At 37.0% G+C, this 22,066-nt stretch overlaps 2 protein-coding genes across 3 annotated transcripts; both read left to right on the forward strand.

Moving 5' to 3' along the window:
- Positions 1 to 639: 639 nt before the first annotated feature.
- On the forward strand, positions 640 to 3,843 carry fmoda (fibromodulin a). 2 transcript variants are annotated; one of them, XM_053653225.1, is made up of 3 exons: positions 640 to 1,564; positions 2,065 to 3,005; positions 3,349 to 3,843. In XM_053653225.1, exons 2-3 carry the CDS (start codon positions 2,120 to 2,122, stop codon positions 3,498 to 3,500), a joined length of 1,038 nt encoding a protein of 345 aa, XP_053509200.1. In that variant the 5' UTR covers positions 640 to 1,564; positions 2,065 to 2,119; the 3' UTR covers positions 3,501 to 3,843. The 2 variants fall into 2 exon arrangements, with proteins under 2 accessions (XP_053509200.1, XP_053509201.1); XM_053653226.1 differs by having other exon boundaries at positions 2,097 to 3,005.
- An 8,848-nt stretch (positions 3,844 to 12,691) lies between these two features.
- LOC128624994 (sodium- and chloride-dependent neutral and basic amino acid transporter B(0+)-like) lies at positions 12,692 to 21,515 on the forward strand. Its single transcript, XM_053652963.1, has 14 exons — positions 12,692 to 12,869; positions 13,040 to 13,202; positions 15,360 to 15,491; positions 16,318 to 16,479; positions 16,871 to 17,006; positions 17,414 to 17,546; positions 17,720 to 17,860; positions 17,973 to 18,201; positions 18,710 to 18,835; positions 19,125 to 19,243; positions 19,337 to 19,436; positions 19,530 to 19,639; positions 19,755 to 19,922; positions 20,148 to 21,515. Exons 1-14 carry the CDS (start codon positions 12,813 to 12,815, stop codon positions 20,283 to 20,285), a joined length of 1,914 nt encoding a protein of 637 aa, XP_053508938.1. The 5' UTR covers positions 12,692 to 12,812; the 3' UTR covers positions 20,286 to 21,515.
- Positions 21,516 to 22,066: the final 551 nt, after the last annotated feature.

Here is a 22,066-nt window from a genome sequence, read left to right on the forward strand (position 1 = left end):
TAAACGTCTGAATTCATTCTGCTGCTACCATCATGAGTTACATCATCAATAAACATTAGTGAGCCTGTTCCAGAGGCAGCCATGCAAGTCCAAGCCATGACACTACCTCCACCATGTTTCACAGATGACTTCTAGGTTTTGGATCAGGAGCAGATCCATTCTTTGTCCACACTTTGTCCTTTCCAGTACTTTCAGTGTCTGTTGCTCAGTACACCAGGGGTTTCTTTCTTTTTCAGGACATTTCAAATTGTTGTATTGGCTATGCCCAAAGTTTGTGCATTGCCTCTGATTGATTTTCCTCCTTTTCTCAGCTTCAAAATGGCTTGCTTTTCTCCCAGAGACAGTGATCTGATTTTCATATTGGCTTTTCATTTTTAACAACAAATGCAGTCTAAAATTGGAGGCTAAGTTATTTAATGTTTAAAAAATCAATCAAACAGGACATACCTAGGTACAAGAAACATGTGTCAATCACATGTTCCAATATTTTTGCTCACCTAAAAACTGGGTGGTCTGTGTTCTATGTCATTCAACACATCTATATATAAATAAAAGGTGAAATTCTAAATCCCTGAATTCTAAATTCTAAATACTCTCTTCTCTTATTCATTGTTTGATCTCAAACCCAAATGTCTTCAGTCTACAGCAAAAGCAATTTTAATTTGTCATGGCAATAGTTTCAGAGAGGATGTATAATTGTAAAAACTGTATAATTCAGTTTTTAGCCCTTATATGTTGTATGTGTACCTGTAGTATGCATGCATACAGTAAACATGCATTGATTTGACTTTACAACTCTGAAAATTGTGGATTCATTCCATGAAGAAACTGCAGGAAATTCTTCCACCCTGAGCCTGCCTCTGTCAAAATCTATTAAACCCCAGCCCCCCTGCTTCCACAGATTTGCTAATCTGCTTCAGTCAGGCATTAAAGAGGCCTCTGAGGGCAGGGAGGTATGAGGCATTCCCCAGCAGGATCGACAGAACATGTGGATTAAGGAGGCAAATGCCGTATCAGATGGAGACGCCAATGGAGACTTTGGTTGTCCAATAGCCAGTGACAGAACACTTTAGTTTTTGGGGGCCAACAGTGTCTCAATAAATGCTCAGAATATTTGAAGAATAATCATGCTTTAACACCCTAGATAGTATACAAAGTAACACCCACATGATTCCAGCCCAGATGTTGCCTTTTCCAAAACTTTCTTCAAAATGTCAACCTTGTTGGGACCAAACTCTGGAAATGGTCACCTGAGACCATGTTAATGGGGACAGTTCCATGACAAGGTCTACTCATTCCATGATGAGAAAACCCTGGCACGAGGAAAGAAGAGCTGGCACTATATCACAAGACCAGCTACGCCACTGTGTGAACTTAGGATGGAGAAAGAAGTGTACAATTAATGGGCAGGGCTTGGGAGGGGGGCTTCAGGAATTTTATGGGGGTGGAGAAGAAAACGTGAAAGGGAGAGGGTGTATTTACAAATTTTTGGCAAAGTCACAGAGTTACAGTGGCTTGCTAACAGAGTGGGCTAAAAGGAGGGAGTGCCATTTAACTTAATCAGGTAGGTGTGTTCCTATGTGGTCTGTAATATGTTAGAGGAAATTATAGAATTATAGTGTTTTATGGTTTTATTACTCATCTGCATTAAGGCCCCTTTGTTCAACATTTCCCACCCTATTTTGTGGATTTGATTCCAAGAAGACTTTACACTTATGGGCTGAAATTTTTGCATATACATTTTTGTTTAACATTGCTTGAATTCAGTGGGATATCTGGTAATTAAAAGGATGTGCATTTTGCAAATTTTTATTTAATTCACAACCAATGTATAAAGAAATGCTGTCGAGAGGCATATAATGTTTTGTTGTTCTTAGCTTGTATCTACACATGCATACCTGTATTGTTTTAGACTTTCTACTTTGCACTCACATTAAACTCTATGTACATTTATATATCTTGTGCACATTTTACTTTATTTTTAGATTAAATTAGATTAGATTCAACTTTATTGTCATTATTTTGTTGTCTCTTTTAATGGATTTTCTTGATTTCTTGGAATAGTTATGAAGGTGAACATGTGCTTTCTCATCCAGTTACTGGGTGTCTTCCATTTCTCATGATGATGCACCTAGCTTCTCTCCTGCTGACTGCTGGATTTTTGCACCTTGCTTTGGCCAATGGGGTTGACCAATTGTCCTGGTTTTACCGAATGCAACCCTCGGCCATCATGGAGCCTGACAGCACTGGAGGAGACTGTCCAGCTGAGTGCGACTGCCCTCCAACCTTTCCCATTGCCATGTACTGCAACAACCGTGGCATGAAACAGATGCCATACATCCCCTCTCGCATGAAATATATCTATCTTCAGCACAACCTAATAACTACAGTCTCAGATGAGGCATTTAAAAATGGCACCAACCTAGTGTGGGTCATGCTGCATGAAAACCAGATTGCTGAGATGGGAAAAAGGGCCTTTGCTATTCTAGTGAACCTGGACCGCCTGTACTTGAACGGCAACAACCTGACTGAGGTGCCGTCTAACCTTCCTCACTCTTTACGTGACTTGCGCCTCAACCATAACAAAATTGACAAAGTGTCGCCCAGTGCTTTTGATGGCATGGAGAATCTGACCACCTTGCTACTCAACCACAATGCTATCCAGGACCTAGGCAGCACTCTGAAGGGCCTGAAGTCTCTCATGTTGCTCGATGTGAGCAAAAACCAGTTGAAGAAAGTACCAGATGGCCTGCCCACCATGCTGCACCAGCTCTATTTGGGCTCCAACTCCATTGATGCCATCCCAGGCAACTTCTTTAACCAGTTCAACAACCTGCAGTATGTGCGCTTATCCCACAATACCCTCACAGATAAGGGTATTCCACCAAACACCTTCAATGTAAGTAGTCTGGTAGAACTGGACCTCTCCTTCAACAAACTGGAAAGGATCCCAACGGTTAGCACCAGCCTCGAAAACCTCTATCTACAAGCCAACCAAATCAAAGGTATGGTTGTTTTGGGTTTACTTCTATAAAGCCCATGTTTTTAGTTTGTTCTGTGAAAAATCTTCAGATTTGCCATTATGTAATGTATAAGTTTTATTAAAGGTTGTTCTATGTCTATTAGAATGTCTTAAATTGTGAAACAGAGGATTTCCCTATTTAGGCAGTGTTCCAAGTTACTTTAGGAAGCTACTATATGTATATATCAAGCTTGCCAACTTAGTAATATAATCAGTATTTTCCATTTGGGTGAATTGGGTACGTGCCCATAAATTATTGAAGTTATGGTTTGCCTTTGGATTACTAACACATACAAAATTATTTTCAAAACTCTGCTTGATCACAGAGTTTTCCCTGGGCAGTTTCTGCAGTGTGGTGGACGTAATGAACTTCTCCAAACTAAAGGTCCTTCGTCTGGAAGGCAATGAGATCACACATAGGGATGTCCCATCTGACTTGAATATGTGCCTCCGCTTTGCCTCAGACATCGCCCTGTAACTGCTCCATCAGGGCATTAGAGGGCAGTCCCATGCAATTGTCTTCTCTGTAACTATTCCACTAAATACTCAAAATTTTTTGTACTGTTTTGATTGTTTTCTCCATGTTTATCATGAAATTTAATACTATTTATGTTTGTCTTAACGAAGGAGTAACAACAGAGTTTTTGGTGGTACATGTGTATGGTTGGTGCATGTTTTTTTACCTGATTTGTGGGTGTTTGCTTTAGTATGTTTTACGTTATAGCTAAGAATTATGTCTACAGCATAGTTTGTATGTGTACATATATCTCTGCATGTTGGTCATATTTTGAACTCAGAGCAAAAGTAAAAGACATGATGAGTTGTTTTTTCTCATTTTAAAATCTGTTTACTTTCTGAACATGTCTCTCTTAGAATAACTTGATTTTCATGCATTTTTGGAATGTTTGTTATGCATTGTGTGTATTGTAGGCAGCATGTTAGAAGACTATGGTCTGGACGTGTTTCAAGAACTTTAATCTGAGTGAACAAAAGTAATAAATATTTTTAGTTTAAAAAAAAAAATACTGTGAATCTTTACATTGCTTGTTTACTTAATAACTTCCCTTTCTAAAAAGGAAGTAGGTAAAACCAAATGTGTCTTCCCATACCTAAAAATCAATATGGAAATTTGGCTCCACCTTCTGGAGGAAAAGTACTTCATGTCCACGGTTAAATATGGTGGTGGCTCTTTAATGTTTTGGGGATGTTTTTCTGCCAGAGTACCTGGACATTTTGTTAGGATACATGGCATCATGGACTCTATCAAATATCAACAGATATTAAATGAAAACCTGACTGCCTCTGCCAGGAAACTTAAAATGGGCCGTGGTTGGATCTTCCAGCAGGACAATGATCCAAAACATACATCAAAACCAACACAAAAATGGTTTACTGACCACAAAATCAAGGTCTTGCCATGGCCATCCCAGTCCCCTCACTTGAAACCCATAGAAAACCTGTGGGGTGAACTGAAGAGAAGAGTCCACCAGCGTGGACCTCGAAATTTGAAGGATCTGGAGAGATTCTGTATGGAGGAATGGTCTCAGATCCCTTGCCAACCTTCTCCAACCTCCTCAGGCATTATAGGAGAAGATTCAGAGCTGTTATCTTGGCAAAGGGAGCTAGCAAAAAGTATTGACTAAAAGGGTGCCAATAATTGTTGCACATCTATATTTAACTAATATAGTTGTAGGAGATAAACCTGATTTTTGTTTGCAATTGTTTGATATCCATGAGCGCAGAGTATTTTTTTGAATTTTTTTAACAAATGATTAAAAGTTTAAACAATAAAGACAATGTTTCACAGCCTTTGCTCATATTTACCAAGGGTGCTAATATTAGTGTAGGCACTGTAATAACTATACTATATGCTACGAAATGATACTGTTCATCTCATAGCATATCGTACATTTAAATTTATTTGTAAATGAGGTGGAATATAACACTGAACATTACAATTCTACCACTTTAATAAGTTATGATACAAATCATAAATGATTATGCCCCAAGAAATATGATCAAGAATAACATGCAGGGCTGGATCACGATTCAGCAAGGACCATGTCTTTGGAGCCCACTACTACTCATTGTGTCCTACAAATGCAAACCTCAGTATCTACTGTATACCAACACTTAAATGGAGACAAGCTCACTTACAGTACTACTCACTTACTGCAGTCTGACTTTTTCTGATTGTAAAAGCTCAAAACTGTCTGATCTGTACCAGGTTTTTTCCTTACGACAATTAAGAAGCGAGAGTCCCACCTTTTCCATTGGTTTTTTTTACGGCTGCTTCTAAGGTCAAATAGACTTCATACAAATCCATAATGAACATTTTCACACTATCTGTTGTTACCCAGATGAGGATGGGTTCCCTTCTGAGTCTGGTTCCTCTCAAGGTTTCTTCCTCTTAAAACATCTTAGGGAGTTTTTCCTTGCCACCGTCGCCACTCAGTGGCTTGCTCAGTTGGGATAAATTTGCACCTTTAATATCTGTATACCGTGTTGATATTTCTGTAAAGCTGCTTTGAGACAATGTCTATTGTAAAAAGCGCTATACAAATAAAATTGAATTGAATTGAAAGTATTGACTTTTTCTGGCCAGGCTTTATTACATTAGTCTCTTTCTTGCCTTCCTCCTCACAAAATTTAGTTGAGACATGTTGACACATTCTACTCTGCAGTTAATTTTTTAAATTCTGCTTAAAAGGGAAAATGTCTGCTCACCCTGGCAGTAGGTTCCTGCAATGTCTCAAGCAACTTAACTGGGCACTTCCCAGAGCCAGAAATGAAAGACCTGATTTGGGTGCGCTTGTTGGCAAAGCTCATGTCCAGGTCTGATGCATAGGCAAGAGAGAGTACGTATGCCTATAGACAACTGAACTGACATAAACGTGACTCCAAAGAGATTAATTCAATGCTTGTAAATGTCCAAGTGACAGACATGGCAAGTGAATAATATATCATTGACCACATAAAACATCACTACTTTCAAATTCTTTCTTCTCTCAACTGGCTCCCATGGCTCTAAGCTCTCACCCACAAATGTTTTGTGTTTCCTGTTTTGCTGATGATCGTGCTATTGATCATAACGTATGCATCTGGGGTAATGAGAGCATTACTGGAAACTGCAGTAGTGCAAATTTGTTCCTCACAGCTAAGAATAATGCTGCTGTCATCGTTTTCAGATGGTTTTTCGAAAGAAGTTGACAATGGCTAGAACACTGTGAAGCAAAACTGCCTCTCTTGCCTACTTTTCTTTTTTGGCTTTTCAGAACCACTGTGCTACACTGTGTGGCTATAAGTATGTGGACATATAATATATGTGGACATATAATAACCTCCACTCTTCTGAGAAGTCTTTTCTCTAGATTTTGGAACATTGCCCATTCAGTCACAAGAGCACAAGAGGTTGGGTACTGATGCCCGGTAAGAAAGCCTGGTGTGAAGTTCGTATTTCAGTTCATCCCAAAGATGTTCAGTTGGGTTGAGGTTAGAGAACTGTGCTTCGGGGGTTTCCCCTGGGTACTCCTGTTTCCTCCACCAGTCCAATGGCATGCGTTGTAGGCTGACAGGCATAATTGTTCATAGTGTGTGAATGTGTGTGCGATTGTGTCCTGCAGTGGATTGTCACCAAGTCCAAGGTGTTCCCTGCCTTGTGCCATGAGATCTCTAGGATAGGCTCCAGGCTCCCTACAACCCTGTGTAGCATAACCGGTACAGAAAATGGACGGATGGATACTGTGTGTGTGTGTGTGGTCAGTCCTATGCCCGGGACACTGGCTCCACTGGCTCAGGCCATAATCCAGCCTTGCTAACATGACATAACAGGATAAAACAGTAGGTATTACATATTACTGTATATAGTAGGGATACAGATGTATAATGTGTTCTAACCATTGAAGATTAATAGAGGCTACAGATGTAGTTGTAACGTACCAAAACAGTTGCATGAGTAGGAGATTTTTAGTTTCATGGGGGTGTGACAGATCATATAAATTCATCACTGCACTTGCATTTGCATGGTAACTTCCTGCTTAGGGTTGTGGTGCTTTAAATTAGTATACTAGTTTTTTAATATTTTGTGAAATAGAATCAAAATATCATGGCCAGGTACAAACAAAAATAATAACTGCGTGAACAGAATTACCAAAAACAATCCCACACACAGAGACCAGATATAACTGAGACCAGTTTTAGCCAGAATTAAAAGACAGTACTGGCATTTATACCTCTGGATTTTTCTTTTTCTAGTGTTTTCTAGTGTTTCTAGGCATAGTGGTTCTTGATCTCTATAATAATTAACTCAAGTTTGAAAATAAGATACTACTGAATTAAAGGATGGCAAACTAAAGGGAATTGCACAAAGGAAGGAATTTGGTGATGTGCACACACTCACACAGCTGCAGTCTGAAGAATGTGAAATTGCACAATTGAGTCTTATCACCATTGTTTATTTCTGGAAAAGGAATTTACTCTGTGCTGAGTGTGAACTTGTGTTAGTCAAAAGTTTCAGACAAAACAGTCAGTCAACATTTTGGACTTGATGTTGACAGGGTTTCAGGTCATTTGTCCATAGTAAATTCCTTAATAACACCTTGTCATGAGCATAATAACGGACCATCCCACAAAGGATTAGAGCCACAAGGGGCATAACATGAATTTGGTACCTCACACATAAATATCTTCTGGAGTGAGCTGGACACATGGCCTACTTTTTCATTTTTATTAATACATATACTCTAAAGGGTGCTTTTAAATTTGCCTGGAATAAGCGTTGTTCTATATTAAAACTGAGATTTCCTATAGAATCAGTGTAATTAAGGTGAGGAAAGGCAAAAAACAAAAACAAAAACAAAAAAACAGTGACTACAGACTGATGTCAAATTGCTCTCTAATCCAGGAGTCTCCAACCTTTTTTTCATTTGAGAGCTATTTAAAAAAAATAATAAAGTGGCTGAGAGCTACTCATGTCATACAATACTTACAATCTTTCACATAATGTATCAAAACTCTCAAAGTAACAAAACTGATATACACCTGAAGGAGTCAGAGAAGAAAACAGAATCAGAGAATATAGTTCTTTATGGAAAACAGCACACTTTGTTATACACATAACTATACGGTTGTTTACGTATATACAGTAATGAAAGTCCAAACTAAATTAAAGTGGAATATAAACAGCAGTAGCATTTCAAATGTTTGCCTGCATTCTGAACTAAAATGTATACCACATGAATGAGAGTGCATGGTAAATGAGAAAAGTGCATGATGGGCCACAAGTATGACATGAAGTGCATTCACACTTATTTACAGTTAATGAGCTGACTGACACTGCATTGATTCCACAAGAGAGGTATATGCTGGTGTGAATGCACTTAGGTTCACTCTTATGCACTCATAAGGAAATAAAGCGGTGAAGTACCTTACTCCTACTCAACCATCTGACTTCTGTGTGATGGAGGAGATCGCCATACTCTGCAGAAATTTCATCAAGAAACAGTTTGAAACATCTGTGTTGTTTGGACTTTGCTCGAATCGAGTTGATAATCCGAATAACCGGTTTCATGACATGATCAAAACCCATAACCTTAGTGCAGATCGCCTGCTGATGAATGATGCAGTGATAGTTCAGAAATTTAGGAAAGTCTGGGTCCGGCCTTGCAGTGTGCAATAACTCCACAGAGTGGCGCCCTATCACGACTGGAGCTGTCTGTTGTCATAGAAACCAGCTTTTCAAGGGACACGCTTTTTTCCATGAAGCAGTTCTTCAAAACGTTGTAGATGTCGACTCCTCTGGTCGTGGTTTTCAGAGGAAGTAATGTTAAAAAAAAAAAAAAAAAAAACTCCTCTTTGGTGGAAAAATCATGAAAAACCATCCGAATAAAAACAGCCAACTGGGCTGAATCACTCAAGTGCACCGATTCATCACATTGAAATGAAAACCACTGACACCTGTGCAGGTCCTGTTCTAACTGCCCCATCCATCTGAAGAAAGCAAGGAAACTCTCCTTGCCACTGTGTTGGCACTGAGCTGGACATCAGCGATAGCGGACTTCATTTCTGTCTTGCTTTTGTGGTCCCTGAACAAAGTTTCAGCCATCGCAGTCATCTCTTCCTTCACCGCGGCGCCATCGGTGAACGGCTTCTTGTGTTTTGTCACTTTAAGTGATGCCTCTGTTACAGAATTTCCTCTCTTTATCAGTTTGGTGAATAAAGATTGTTGTTTTTGTAATGTTGCTTTCAGCTGCTTCACTTTTTCAGTTCGTAGCCCGCTACCCACAGGAAAGTCCGGTGTAAAGTTACCATGAACTTGAGTGAAATGGCGCTCAACATCGCATCTCTTACCGACAGCAGCGCCAGCGCCGCAAATTAGGCTCTCACATCTTCCGCTTACATTGGTGAAGAAACATTCACTCTCCCGTTCCTATGGAAATAGTACGTGTTCTTCCTTTTGTTTGGTGGAACACTGTCTTTACTCATCCTGAAACAAAGAGCATTTTATGGCTCATACTATAATATAATATGAGCATGATGACGTGCTTGATTGAAACTTTTTGGCGTGACGTCAGATGTGGCAAATAAATACTACATTTTCATTGGATGGGGCGGGATAGGAAGTGGTATAGCCCACTCTTATTGGATGAGATGGGAAAGCGTTTCCAGAATGTCTTCGCGAGCTATCTACAATCAGGCCACGCGCTACTGGTAGCTCGCGAGCGACGTGTTGGAGACCCCTGCAGTCTAATCTAACAGTTTTAGGGTTAAAGTCAAGAAGTAGTGCACATACGTGGCTTTCAGTAGCTTTACTTCATAATTACTTTTTCCTTTCAATGCAAATATAGAGTCAAGTATAGTCAAATAGTTTATTTTATACAGTATATATGTATATATTAAATATATTATATGTAAATATATAATAGATATATTTATTTTATATATTTTAATTGTAGTAACTCGGTAACACTATCTAGTCCATTGTATGGCTATATTGCTTTAAAGCGTTTACAGTTTATCTAACAATTGTTTGTCTCTTGATTATAATTGCTTTACCCAAAGGTTTATATGATGAAAAGTTAGAAATTTGAAGAGCATTTGGTTTTAATATATAACTTTAAAGGAAGCAAATCAGTCTGTCTCTTATCTTACTAAAAGATAATGCTGAGATACCGAGGCATTTAATTCCCTGTTTTTTGTTTGGGTTTTGTCGTGGAAAAATCAACCTTTTTAGCCAAAAGTCAAAAATCTTTTTAGCCAAAAGTCAAAAGCTTCAGAGACAGAGAGTTTAGTAGATGTCAAAAAGTAAATAAACTTTATTGAAAACCAATAAAGTGTGACAGTCTGCACTGCAGGCTGTCTGTGACTACTCTGTGTTGTTTCCCTGAAATATGTTAATATCCCGAATGTAATGTTTTTTTGTTTTTTTTAATCATTCACGAGGACAAGGTTTCTTTTTTACAAAAAGGTTTCACACAGGCGTGTGTGTCCTGGCCTTGACCAATACTCCCTTCTTAGGCCTCAATGAGCTTCTGTCCATTTCTATCTGCTGAAAGCTCCCTTCCTAAGGCCTTATCCTAACTCCCTAATTGGTATCTGGCCTCAAGGTTATTCACTTACACAAGCGAATATCTACTGCCAATTTATTGCTGTGCAGAAAGGTGCCAGCTGATACAGAAGAACAATTATTGTACACTAAGACACAGAGTTCATTTAACTCAATACACACTCTGAATATAACTTGATCAAACACTGTTCTATGGATTTTAGATTATGCTTCTAACTATATATATATATATATATATATATATATATATATATATATATATATATATATTGATTATTCGATTATCCTTAAGTAATAATTCTAAATGTTGGTTAGAAAAAACTATGGAAAATATTTATGAAGCGTATTCAATATGTGCAACTAACATTAATTCTAATGTTAGTTGCACATATTGAATACACTTCATAAATATTTTCCATAGGTTTTTTCGGCCTTTCTGAATGGTGTCTGTGCACTTTTAGATCCTGTGCAGATTCATTCGTTGTACCATCTAAATAGTTAATTGTTAGAACATCAAAATAATTTTATTTTGAAAACTAAATCAATTAACTGTGGAGATGACTAATCAAATGCAGTGTTTTTTTTTCTGCAGCTAATTATAGTGCTCATAGATGCACAAAAACAACCTGGTGTCAGTGTTATGCGGTTTTGAGATGAGTCAGACCTGGTGGCTTGGTTAAGCCTTTATTACAGTATTTGCAGTCTAAGAAAAATATAAGTAACCTTCGATGACATCAGAAACCCAAGAACGCAATAAACAATGCTTGCATGTATAAGAATTCTTGTTTGGACAATTGTCAATATTAAATAGATCATGGAATTCTCCTGACTAACTTTTACATCAGTTACGAGTGTTAAGTTTCTAATGTCTTGAGTTGATTTATTAACCCGTTCCCAGTCCCCCAACCAATAAATGTATGTAAAAACTATAAGCGTGTGGGGCTTAGAAAGGGTTGAATAATCTGTGTTGTTTCCCTGAAACATGTTAATATCCCTAATGTAATGGGGGTTTTTTTATGCACGGCCTAACTGAGTATATGTCTTCAGAGGGAGGAGGGTCACTGGAATAAAGTTCTGGAATAAAGTTCTGGAATAAAGTTGGTTCGACGTTCGATATTCGCGGAAATGCGGAAATTAAGGGACCGTCTCTAAAGTTACATACGACATTGTTAAACACGTTCTAACTTAAATAGGATTTGAAGGGAATGATGTACAGTCACACAACCAACTGTAAAGTGTTCAACTAGGTGTCAGCAATGATCCACACCTTTTAGATTTTTGATATTTAACAAAATAAACTATTAAATCATATATGAATATTGTCATGTATTTTATTACTGCATGGGCCCATACACAAAATATACCATTTTTTAAAGCTCAATAGCATCTAGGTGTCAGGTATGAGACACACGTTTTATTTTTTATATTTATTAAAATGAGCTATTAAATAACATTTAAATTAGACACGAATTTCACTGCAGAATGGGCCCATACACAAAATGTACAATTTTTAAAATCTCAATAGCATTTGAAGGGAATGATGTACAGTCACAAAACCAACTGGAAAGTGTTTGTTTACAAGTGTGTGTTGTGTATGTAAGAGAGTGCGTGAATGAAAGAGAGAGACTGAGAGAGAGTGTGAGAGAGTGAGAGAGAAACTAATTGATTACTGAGCAATTTGATAAGATTACTATGATCATTTTTCAGAGTGAATGTCACTGCTGCAAGAGGTTGTTTCATGTGGCACTTAAAAGAAAACAAATAAAAATGTTGGAAATATTAAAACATTCGTGGATCATCATTTCTTTTAATTCTTTCATTAATAGGACATCTATTTTTTGAAGAAAACCATGCAATCCAGCACGGGTCATTTTAACCCCCTTTATGCATTCATGAAGGGTTTTTTTTGTTCATGCAATGTAGGGTTAATTATCAAAAATCTAAAAGGTGTGTCTCATACCCGACACCTAGATGAACACTTTCCAGTTGGTTGTGTGACTGTACATCATTCCCTTCAAATGCTATTGAAGTTAGAACGTGTTTAACAATGTCGTATGTAACTTTAGAGACGGTCCCTTAATTTCCGCATTTCCGCGAATATCGAACGTCGAACGTCGAACCAACTTTATTCCAGTAGGAGGGTTGTGGTTATAAAAAATCTCAATACTTCAACATACTGTCTGCACTCCCATTCATGTTCATCATTACCGTGTGCTGCATTAGAGTATGAGCGAACAGAACATGACACATTCAGTGCTCGAAAACGGCATTGCAGATGATCAGGTAAAAGCTATGTATTGTATTTCATTTATTTGAGTTTTAATTGTATTTGATGTTCAAGAGTTGAAAAATTGGATGGAACGGTATATGTATTATATTATTCTAGTTTATGAGTTAATCCATTATAGGTGTATAGTTTGTATTAACATGTATACTTTGTTTAATTGTTTTAGGAAAACAATGCAGGTAAAAACTCCCATGTTGGAAGCATGGATGAAAACACAGACAGGGGGAACTGGAGCAATAAGGGAGAATATCTGTTGTCTGTGATTGGATATGCAGTCGGACTTGGAAACGTATGGAGATTCCCATATCTAGCGTACAAACATGGAGGCGGTGAGTGAGCAAGGTTTCATCAAAGTGTGGGACTTTACTATAAGGTCCACAAATATGCTATATATTAATACTTAACTAATGGTTTCAATCCTTAGCAAAGTGTACATATTAACAAGCTCTAAGACATAGATGAATAGCCATTCATAATGGTAATCGTTATCTATTAACATGTCCTTAACTCATTTGGTTAATTAATATCATGACTATATTATCATTAATCATTAATATCATGTACTTCTGTATTAATGTGCTTCTCTGTTTTGATGGTCTGACCGGGTTAGAGTTTCTGTTCATTTAATTTTATTTGTGTTATCTCCTCGGCTTTACGTGCTACACTGTTATATTATTTGTTACAAGTCTTTAAAAAGTAAGGACATTATATTTATTATTGTGTGCAGACTGTTTATCAGTCTTGGTAATTTTGTTGGTTAGTTCAGCTTACTCTCCGAGTTGTTTTCACATTGTGGACAACGTTCGGTTTTTGTAGGATACACTGCTGTCTCATTTGTTTATGGAGGCTTTGGGTGTGTGGGTGTTTGGAGGATTGTGAGAGTAAGCAGAACATGCCAGTGCTTTGAAGGATGTGAATTGGAACAGAGTAATGTTATTTAATTGCGAATCTGTTTTTAGAGGATTTAAACCTAACATGGTGAACAAATTATATTATAGAATTCAGGCAATTTTACTGGGGTTATCTCATCCAGTGTAGCAAGTAATAATCTGGAAAGACCTTTGTAATATTACAGTCTAAAACTTGATTTAAAGAGAAGCAAATTAGTAAATGAATCACATGTAAATGAATCATACGTAAATGAATCACATGAAAATGTATCACTTGAATATGAATCGCATGAAAATGAATCTCATAAAAATGAATCACATGTAAATGAATCATACGTAAATGAATCACATGAAAATGTATCGCTTGATTATGAATCTCATGAATATGAATCTCATGAATATGAATCTCATGAAAATGAATCACATGTAAATGAATCATACGTGATTGATTCACATGTAAATGAATCACATGTAAATGAACCATATGAAAATGAATAAATAAATTAAAGACAATTAATATCATGACTTATGCAGTGTTAATAAAGATCATTCACATTTTCCACAAAATGTAGGTTAACCAAACCTTTAGGCTATTTAAGTAAGTTAGGACAATTTGCAGTTTGAAGCCAACACCACTAATAATCCAAATCTCTTTATCAGCGTGATGTTATAAAACAAAATGTAAAATATAAATAAATAAATAAATAAATAAATAGTTTAACATTGAGTTGCTGACAAATAAACCTAGATTACAGCCTATAATTTGAGTTCATCTAGGTTGTTTCCAAATAGACTCTTCATAATGACTCAGAGCTTGTGAATAGATACGATTAATTATTTTCTGATGTGCTAAGGATTAGTGAATGTAATTAATTAATTAATATTAGTTTAGGTATTAGTAGATTGCTTATTTGTGGACCTTAAAATAAAGTGTTACCAGTGTGTCATATTCATATAATTCATATGATTCTTTCCATTATGTCCATATTTGTCCATTATGACCCCTGGTAACCCTTTAGTTCATAACACTTTACTTGAACTCTGTGTCATGACATCGATGTAATACACATGTCTAATGCAACATACCTTCATAAACTGATGTACAGTTTCCATGAATAGTAAAAGTTGTGAAAGTTGTAGATAGATAGATGATAGATATGCAGACTTGCACATGACATGGTTACGCCTGCATATGACATATGACACTAAGCACATGACATTGTTATACCTGTGTTACTCACTTAACCTTACGGTGGTGTTAGTGGAGATCTTAGACACCTAGATAAGCATTTCAAGTATGTCATGTCAACTGACATAAACCTGCATAATCATTTAAATAATTTATGATGGTTTATTCCAACAAGCATACCCTATCATAAAGACTTTGATGACACCTAGGGGTCATTTAGAGCCAAACTCCTCATAGACTGAAACCCGAACTGAGGATTGAGACAGGATAGCTGGAGCTGTGAATCTGGCAATGCTACCTCCCCAGTAGGCAGGAAGGGCTTATGTAAGGTCATGTAGCCTTATAAACAGCACTTTTCAGTAAAGTATTCACCTAAATTGTACACTACATTGATTTTCTGTTATTAGGAGCCTTCCTCATTCCTTACGTGATCATGCTGTCAGTCGCAGGGCTGCCACTCTTTTTCATGGAGAGCTCTGTTGGACAGTTCTGTAGCCAGGGACCCATTAACATGTGGAAATCTGTGCCAATATTGCAAGGTAGGTAGCTGCCTTATCAGTGATTATTATATAGTATACATAAACTTTATATAGTATAATATTATTACACAGTGATTGATAATATTTTTATCTGAGTGATCTGTTTCACCTTTCTAAATATAAATTAACATACATACAGGTGTCAAATTAAAGTATAAAAAAAGGTGTCTCTGTTATGCTGTGAGGGGAATTCTACTGGCATGGTTTGGAGCCACTTGTCTCATTAAAAGTGAAGAGTTACAACAGACAGGATCTAGAGGCAGAGGGGTCTAGGAGTTGAAGTTCCTTGGGGATGGAATAGCTGTGACACAATTCAGGGAATGCCTTTTGGAAGAATGATGTTCATTCCAGGGACTTGTAGAATTTTATGCATTTTATTCTTCCTCTTGATGTTGTTTTTATTTTAATTTATCACCTGTCAGTATTTGCGAATTGGGAACATGATTCAGTCTACAGAAGTAATTGAGTGATATGAAAATGTAGTAAATGTTTTAAGTGCTTAAGCTCCACAAGAGCACTTTTTTTTGTTAATTTTTATGTTGGTTATAGCTACTGCCATGCAGATAAAAAAGAAAAAACTGAAAGAATGTGCTGCCACTCATCCTAAATATACTTTCTGGATCTTGTGTTTATTATCTTTAACAGAATGAGAATACTGATCATTATACATAAAAAAAGGGAATGTGTATTCTCATCTTGATTAACCCCACTGACTCCATTAAATGCTTAATAATGTAATAACTGTTAAATTTACTTAATCAAAGTCAACCCTCCAAATGAAAGCAATACTGACCATATATTTTTAATTGCCTAATACCTTTCTCAGGTGTTGGAGTTACCATGATGGTGGTTGGCACTTTTGTGTCGATCTACTACAACGTCATCATCGCATATGGCATCTACTACATGTTTGCATCATTTCAGTTCCCATTGCCATGGAGCGATTGCTCAAGCTGGTCAGAGATGGACTGCAACAACACTGTCAGAGGTTTGTCAAGCCCTTATCTTCATCACTGTTACAGAAATGTCACATTATTCCATGCAATGCACTATAGGCTGTATCTGTTTTCTTAGAAATTTCATGAATGTGTCACTTCTAATTTAACATGAGTAAGCAGCATTTCTCTTGGTTGGAATTTTGCTTATCATATTGAACCCACTGAACCTAAAAAAAAAAAAAAAAAATCAGATTAATGCAAACTTTAAAGAAAAAGGTCTGGAAAAAATGTGACCATCTGCTACTTATTGAAATTCCTACAGGTAATTGCAGCACCTGCACACAATGCTCAACTATGGCCAGGGGTTATCAGGGGCTACTGCTGTTTAAAACTACTGAAGGATACTGATAATATTCTGAATTTTGTTTTTTATCTCAACAGAGTATTGCAATATGACTGCCTATAACTTGAGTCTCATAGCTGGGAATGTGAGTGTGGTGGCTGATGGGAATCAAAACTGTTCAGAAGAGTTCTTGATTAGTGCCCCATTACAGAGCACCAGCGAGCAGTACTGGGAGTGAGTTACTCTCTCTCTCTCTCTCTCTCTCTCTCTCTCTCTCTCTCTCTCTCTCTCTCTCTCAGGAATTTATACAAATTAATGATTTGAAGTAACATTGTGTCGGACAGAAATTCAGCTTTTACTTGAAAAAACAAAAAAACAATGAAACAAAATCCCACAGGAAAGGAATATCTGAAAGTTTTCACCTTGATCATTTAATTAGGAAAATGCAGCTTTTCTTTAAAACACTGAAAGTCTAAATGTTTTCCTTGCTGAATTTAAGATTAGGGTCAGTGTTAGGTATACTGCTAGTGCACCGAATCTAACTAAATCTAATAATAATAGTAATAGAAAAGTGCTCAGGATTTGTTGTCATTTTGTTGTGAGAAGGATTTTAAAGTTACCATGAATAATCTGTCATTTAGCCATGTAGCCCTCCAGCGCACTAGCAGTATGGATGAGACAGGGTCAGTGGTTTGGCACTTGGCTCTCTGCCTGCTATTGGGTTGGATCCTGATAGCTGCAGCTCTCTACAAAGGCATCAAGTCTTCTGGGAAAGTGAGTACTGCATATTAACAAATATTGATTTTGAATGGTTAATATCCTGGGTTAAGATCAGTAAGGAATTAGCTGAGTATATATACCTATACAGTGGAGACCGAATCAGATTGAAAACAATACATCACTGGTATTGCTGCAGAGGTGACAACGTAACATTTATATGCCTTCAGGTTGTGTATTTCACGGCCATATTTCCATATGCTGTCCTGCTCATCCTGCTAATACGTGGCGTTACTCTGGAGGGCGCAAGAGACGGCATTGAATATTACATTGGCTCCCAGTCTAACCTTACAAAACTGGCTGAGGCTGAGGCAAGATTCAACATTCAAACTGAGTCTCTAACACCAATTTCTTTCTAGCTTGTAAAATAATGATTATCCTTACATTTCTTCTGCATTATGTTGGGTTTCTTTACTCACACAGGTTTGGAAGGATGCAGCCACTCAGATATTCTTCTCATTGTCTATTGCATGGGGTGGTCTAACAGCACTGGCGTCCTACAACAAATTTCATAACAACTCCTACAAAGACTCCATTATAGTGTGCATCACAAACTGCAGTACTAGCATCTTTGCTGGCTTTGCCATATTTTCCATCCTTGGACACATGGCACATACATATGGGAGACCAGTTTCAGAGGTTGCACAGGCTGGTAAGCTTTATTTTTTTCTCTCTCTCTCTCTCTCTCTCTCTCTCTCTCTCTCTTTCGCTCCTTTAATTTGCAAGTGAATTTAGTATTCTATATTCAAACCGATTAAATTGTATGTGTATTTAACTTTGAACAGTAGACATAGTCACAAAGCAGATTTAAAGAAATCTGGATTTAGATCAAGATTTCTAGTAAATGTATAAAATTTTTGATTGGAATACTTGCAAGATGTTAAACATCTTTAGCAAATTGTATGGAAAAAACAGTGAAACATAGATCAATTTGTGGCTAGAAAAATAGGTCCTTTTATTCATTCTAATTAATTATTAACTATTAATGGCGTCCAAGGTGGGAATATTGGTTGGTTGAATGACAACAACTTTAAAAAGAGTACTTGGAAGTATACTTCATGTTTTTGGAAGAAATAAAAAGGTCACATTTCTGGATCATTGACTGACTAATGGGTATCACCAGAAAGTAAGAATATGTTTGTTTTCCTCCACATTTTAAGAGTTTGGACTGGCCTTCATTGCTTACCCTGATGTTCTTTCCAAACTTCCTATATCTCCGCTGTGGTCCTTCCTGTTCTTCTTCATGCTCATAACTCTTGGTTTGGACTCTCAGTTTGCTGGAATAGGTAGGCTTATTGCTTACATTCAAGTATACAAACAAACAAAAGAAAGACATGACATGCATAAAAATATAATTTTCCTTGCAGAACATAGAAATACACGATGTAAGTGCATGCATGTTATTATGCCAAAATTTGCAGAAAAGAACTGCTGTGCATAGATATTTTTCATCTATCAGTTGCTTTAACACAAGTCTATCATTGCATAGCATTTGTACTCTGCAGGCATTGTGTCTCTGGAAGGAAAATATTAATCTGTTTCAAATATCTGGCTTAAACATCATCTGTCTGGCAGAGGTGATCACAACATGTCTCCAAGATGCCTACCCACGAATCTTAAGGTCTAAACGGGGCCCCATTACCGTAGTCATCTGTATCATACTCTTCCTGCTTGGCTTACCATGTGTCACTGGAGTAAGTAAATTTTCTGTTTTCTTTCGACATACTCATGGGAAAATATCGGAAATAAAATGGAAAATATTTAAGGCAGACTTGTTGTCTTCAAAGGCTGGTATATACTGGGTGAATCTGATAGATACCTTCTGTGCTGGATGGATTCTTCTGGTGGTTGGATTGTTGGAGGTCTTCGGTCTCACCTGGTTATACGGTGAATATAACATTTTTTTTATTATTTGTTGTTTAAAAGAACTTATGGCTTTTCACTGATCAGTTTAATTCAGAATTGAACTACTGCTTTCAGGTGGAAACCGGTTTATCCAAGACATTGAAATGATGATTGGGACCAAGAGCACCCTCTTCTGGATGTGGTGGAGGGCTTGCTGGTTTTTCATCACTCCTGCTGTTCTCTTTGTGTGTATAATATGCAACCTATAGAAAGTATTATTCAAATGTTAATAATAATAATGTTTTAGAAAGATTGTCAAGTTTGCCTGAGATAAAACATGTACTGCTTCATATCCTCCAGGTCATTCTTGTCTGGTCACTGTACACATTCACTGCTCCCACATATGGCTCAGTGGAATATCCACAGTGGGGCATTGCTCTGGGCTGGTGTATGACTGCCTTCTGCCTCATGTGGATCCCAATTGTGGCTGTCTGGAAGATAATGAAATCCAGTGGAAGCTTTTGGCAGGTAGGACAGGAACTTCTTGTGTGTGTTTGAAAATTAGGATGCAACAGTACTCCAATAATAATAATAATAATAATAATAATAATAATGTATCACTTTATAAGCCTTATGTGTTCGCTCTAGAACTGACATATATTTGATAAATTTAATACACTAGTATACTATTGTCAGCATCATGTATCTTAGATACCACAAAGACATTTGACGTATATGAGTATCTCCTTACAGCGGCTCAAATTAACATCCTCACCCACTGAAGATTGGGGTCCTTACCTGGAATGCCACAGGACTGACCGCTATGCTTGCAGCCAGATAAAAGACACAAATGTCTTTGTAATCTCAAACCAAAACACAACCAGATTATAAAATAGTTAAAAAAAATTTTTTTTTTTTTTTTGTCCGTTACATCTATATTTTAACATTAAGTTGGCAATGCTTTGTGGATGGTACAGTATCATTAGACCTTAAAGCACAGTAGTGCTCAGTGCCAATTTACCATGTACACCTGCCATATAGCTCACTTAATATGTATACAGTTACACTTACTAACTGCAGTTTTCAGCCAACATCTGCGCATGTCCGTCAGTGGAATGGGACCACCATAGGACCATCTTTAGCCCCTCATCAATGTTCAGTTTCTGACATCAGGACTGTTGTTAGATGGCTATTTTGTTTGGCAGGTTATGCTGCATCACCTGATCGACAGAAACATCCACTATCATTCCATCACCATTTTAGCGTCTGTGCTATGTTGAGGGTGCTCCACCACCCACATAATATCTGCTCATCAGAAACAAATGTGTTATACTCAATAACTGTTTACCTAATAAATACCCTACAGTATATGGTAGTCTTATCTAATAAACTGACAACTGAGTGTATAAAATCATTAATAATTCCCATAATTTGGGACTATAATTGTGGAATCAAATACAACAGCTTTACCTCTGTTAAGCGCTGACACTGGAGACTCCTTCCATACATGTTGAATAAATGTCTTATAAATGTCTATCTTAGCAATGATTAGACTTTTTCTTTGATGAATAACAACACATCTTTTCAGTACACAAATCAGTGTGACAAATCAGAAACTGTTACTATAGAAACAATCTGTGAGTTGCCTTTCATATGGAAATACTGTCAGAGTCATGTTTTTAGTAAGTTAATCAAAACCTTCTGACCAAGCTGATTAGATTCAAGAATAACATTTTATCATGTTTAAGTACAATTAGTCATATAAACATCTGATATTCATTAATGAGTTTTCAAACAAAAGATCTCTAATAGCACTTATCATTGCTTAGTGTTTATGGCAACAGGTGTTTTCCATAAGCTCAATCTGATACAATTCCCATTTGATGCTGTATTGTTTTTACTGAGAATCAACAGTCAACTCTTTCCTTGTTCTACAATATATACTGAATGTCAAGCTTCTATTTAACTTCTTTGTTAAGATTGTTTGTTTTTGTTTTTGAGTTCTGGAATTGAATGTTTTCATGGTGTTAAAACTGACCGTGTTTAGTGTCATTTCTGTTTGGAATCATTAGCATAAAAACACTATAATTTGCCATTTGCAATAAAATTGTAACAAATCTCTTTCTTTCATTTGCATTGAATATGACCTATATGAAATGAAGTCCTATAGTCTCCATCAGAATCTGAACTCTAGACTTGTATGTGTACAAGTATTGATTTTGTTGACCAGCATGTTTGATCACAATTAAAAGCTTTGGTGGAAGAAATGTTATTGCAAACTCATTGAGGATCCTTTTATAATATGGGTTATGCTGCATCCCTCTCTACTGCATAGATTAATCTGATGGCTGTGAGTGGCAAGTAATACACATGCCATTAGAAATCAGGGCTTCATCCCTAAAACACACTGTACACACTTTGTTCTGACATACTATTTATTATGATAGTACATGGCATGTGAATCGTTCTACCAGTCGCTGATACCATGATCTGCAAGAACAAAACACAGTACAAAGGGGATGATAGAGAGCTAGCTGTCTAATGCTTGCTACCTAGCTACAACACAAGGCCTTATGAAGTGTAAAGGTGAATCTTGGCTATTATCTGTCAGCATGCTGGGCGCTCAGGCCTGCTCTGTACATCTCTAAGGCAGATAGTAGCTAATAGGATTT

This window comes from Ictalurus furcatus, chromosome 21 (assembly GCF_023375685.1).
Source record: "Ictalurus furcatus strain D&B chromosome 21, Billie_1.0, whole genome shotgun sequence".
Lineage (NCBI taxonomy): Eukaryota > Metazoa > Chordata > Actinopteri > Siluriformes > Ictaluridae > Ictalurus > Ictalurus furcatus.

Coding starts and splice junctions, on each gene's coding strand:
- LOC128624994 (XM_053652963.1), top strand. CDS start 12,813: ATGAGCGAACAGAACATGACACATTCAGTGCTCGAAAACGGCATTGCA. Junction 13,203..15,359: donor AGCGTACAAACATGGAGGCG/GTGAGTGAGCAA, acceptor TTCTGTTATTAG/GAGCCTTCCTCATTCCTTAC. Junction 19,437..19,529: donor CGGTCTCACCTGGTTATACG/GTGAATATAACA, acceptor TACTGCTTTCAG/GTGGAAACCGGTTTATCCAA.
- fmoda (XM_053653225.1), top strand. CDS start 2,120: ATGATGATGCACCTAGCTTCTCTCCTGCTGACTGCTGGATTTTTGCAC. Junction 3,006..3,348: donor ACAAGCCAACCAAATCAAAG/GTATGGTTGTTT, acceptor GCTTGATCACAG/AGTTTTCCCTGGGCAGTTTC.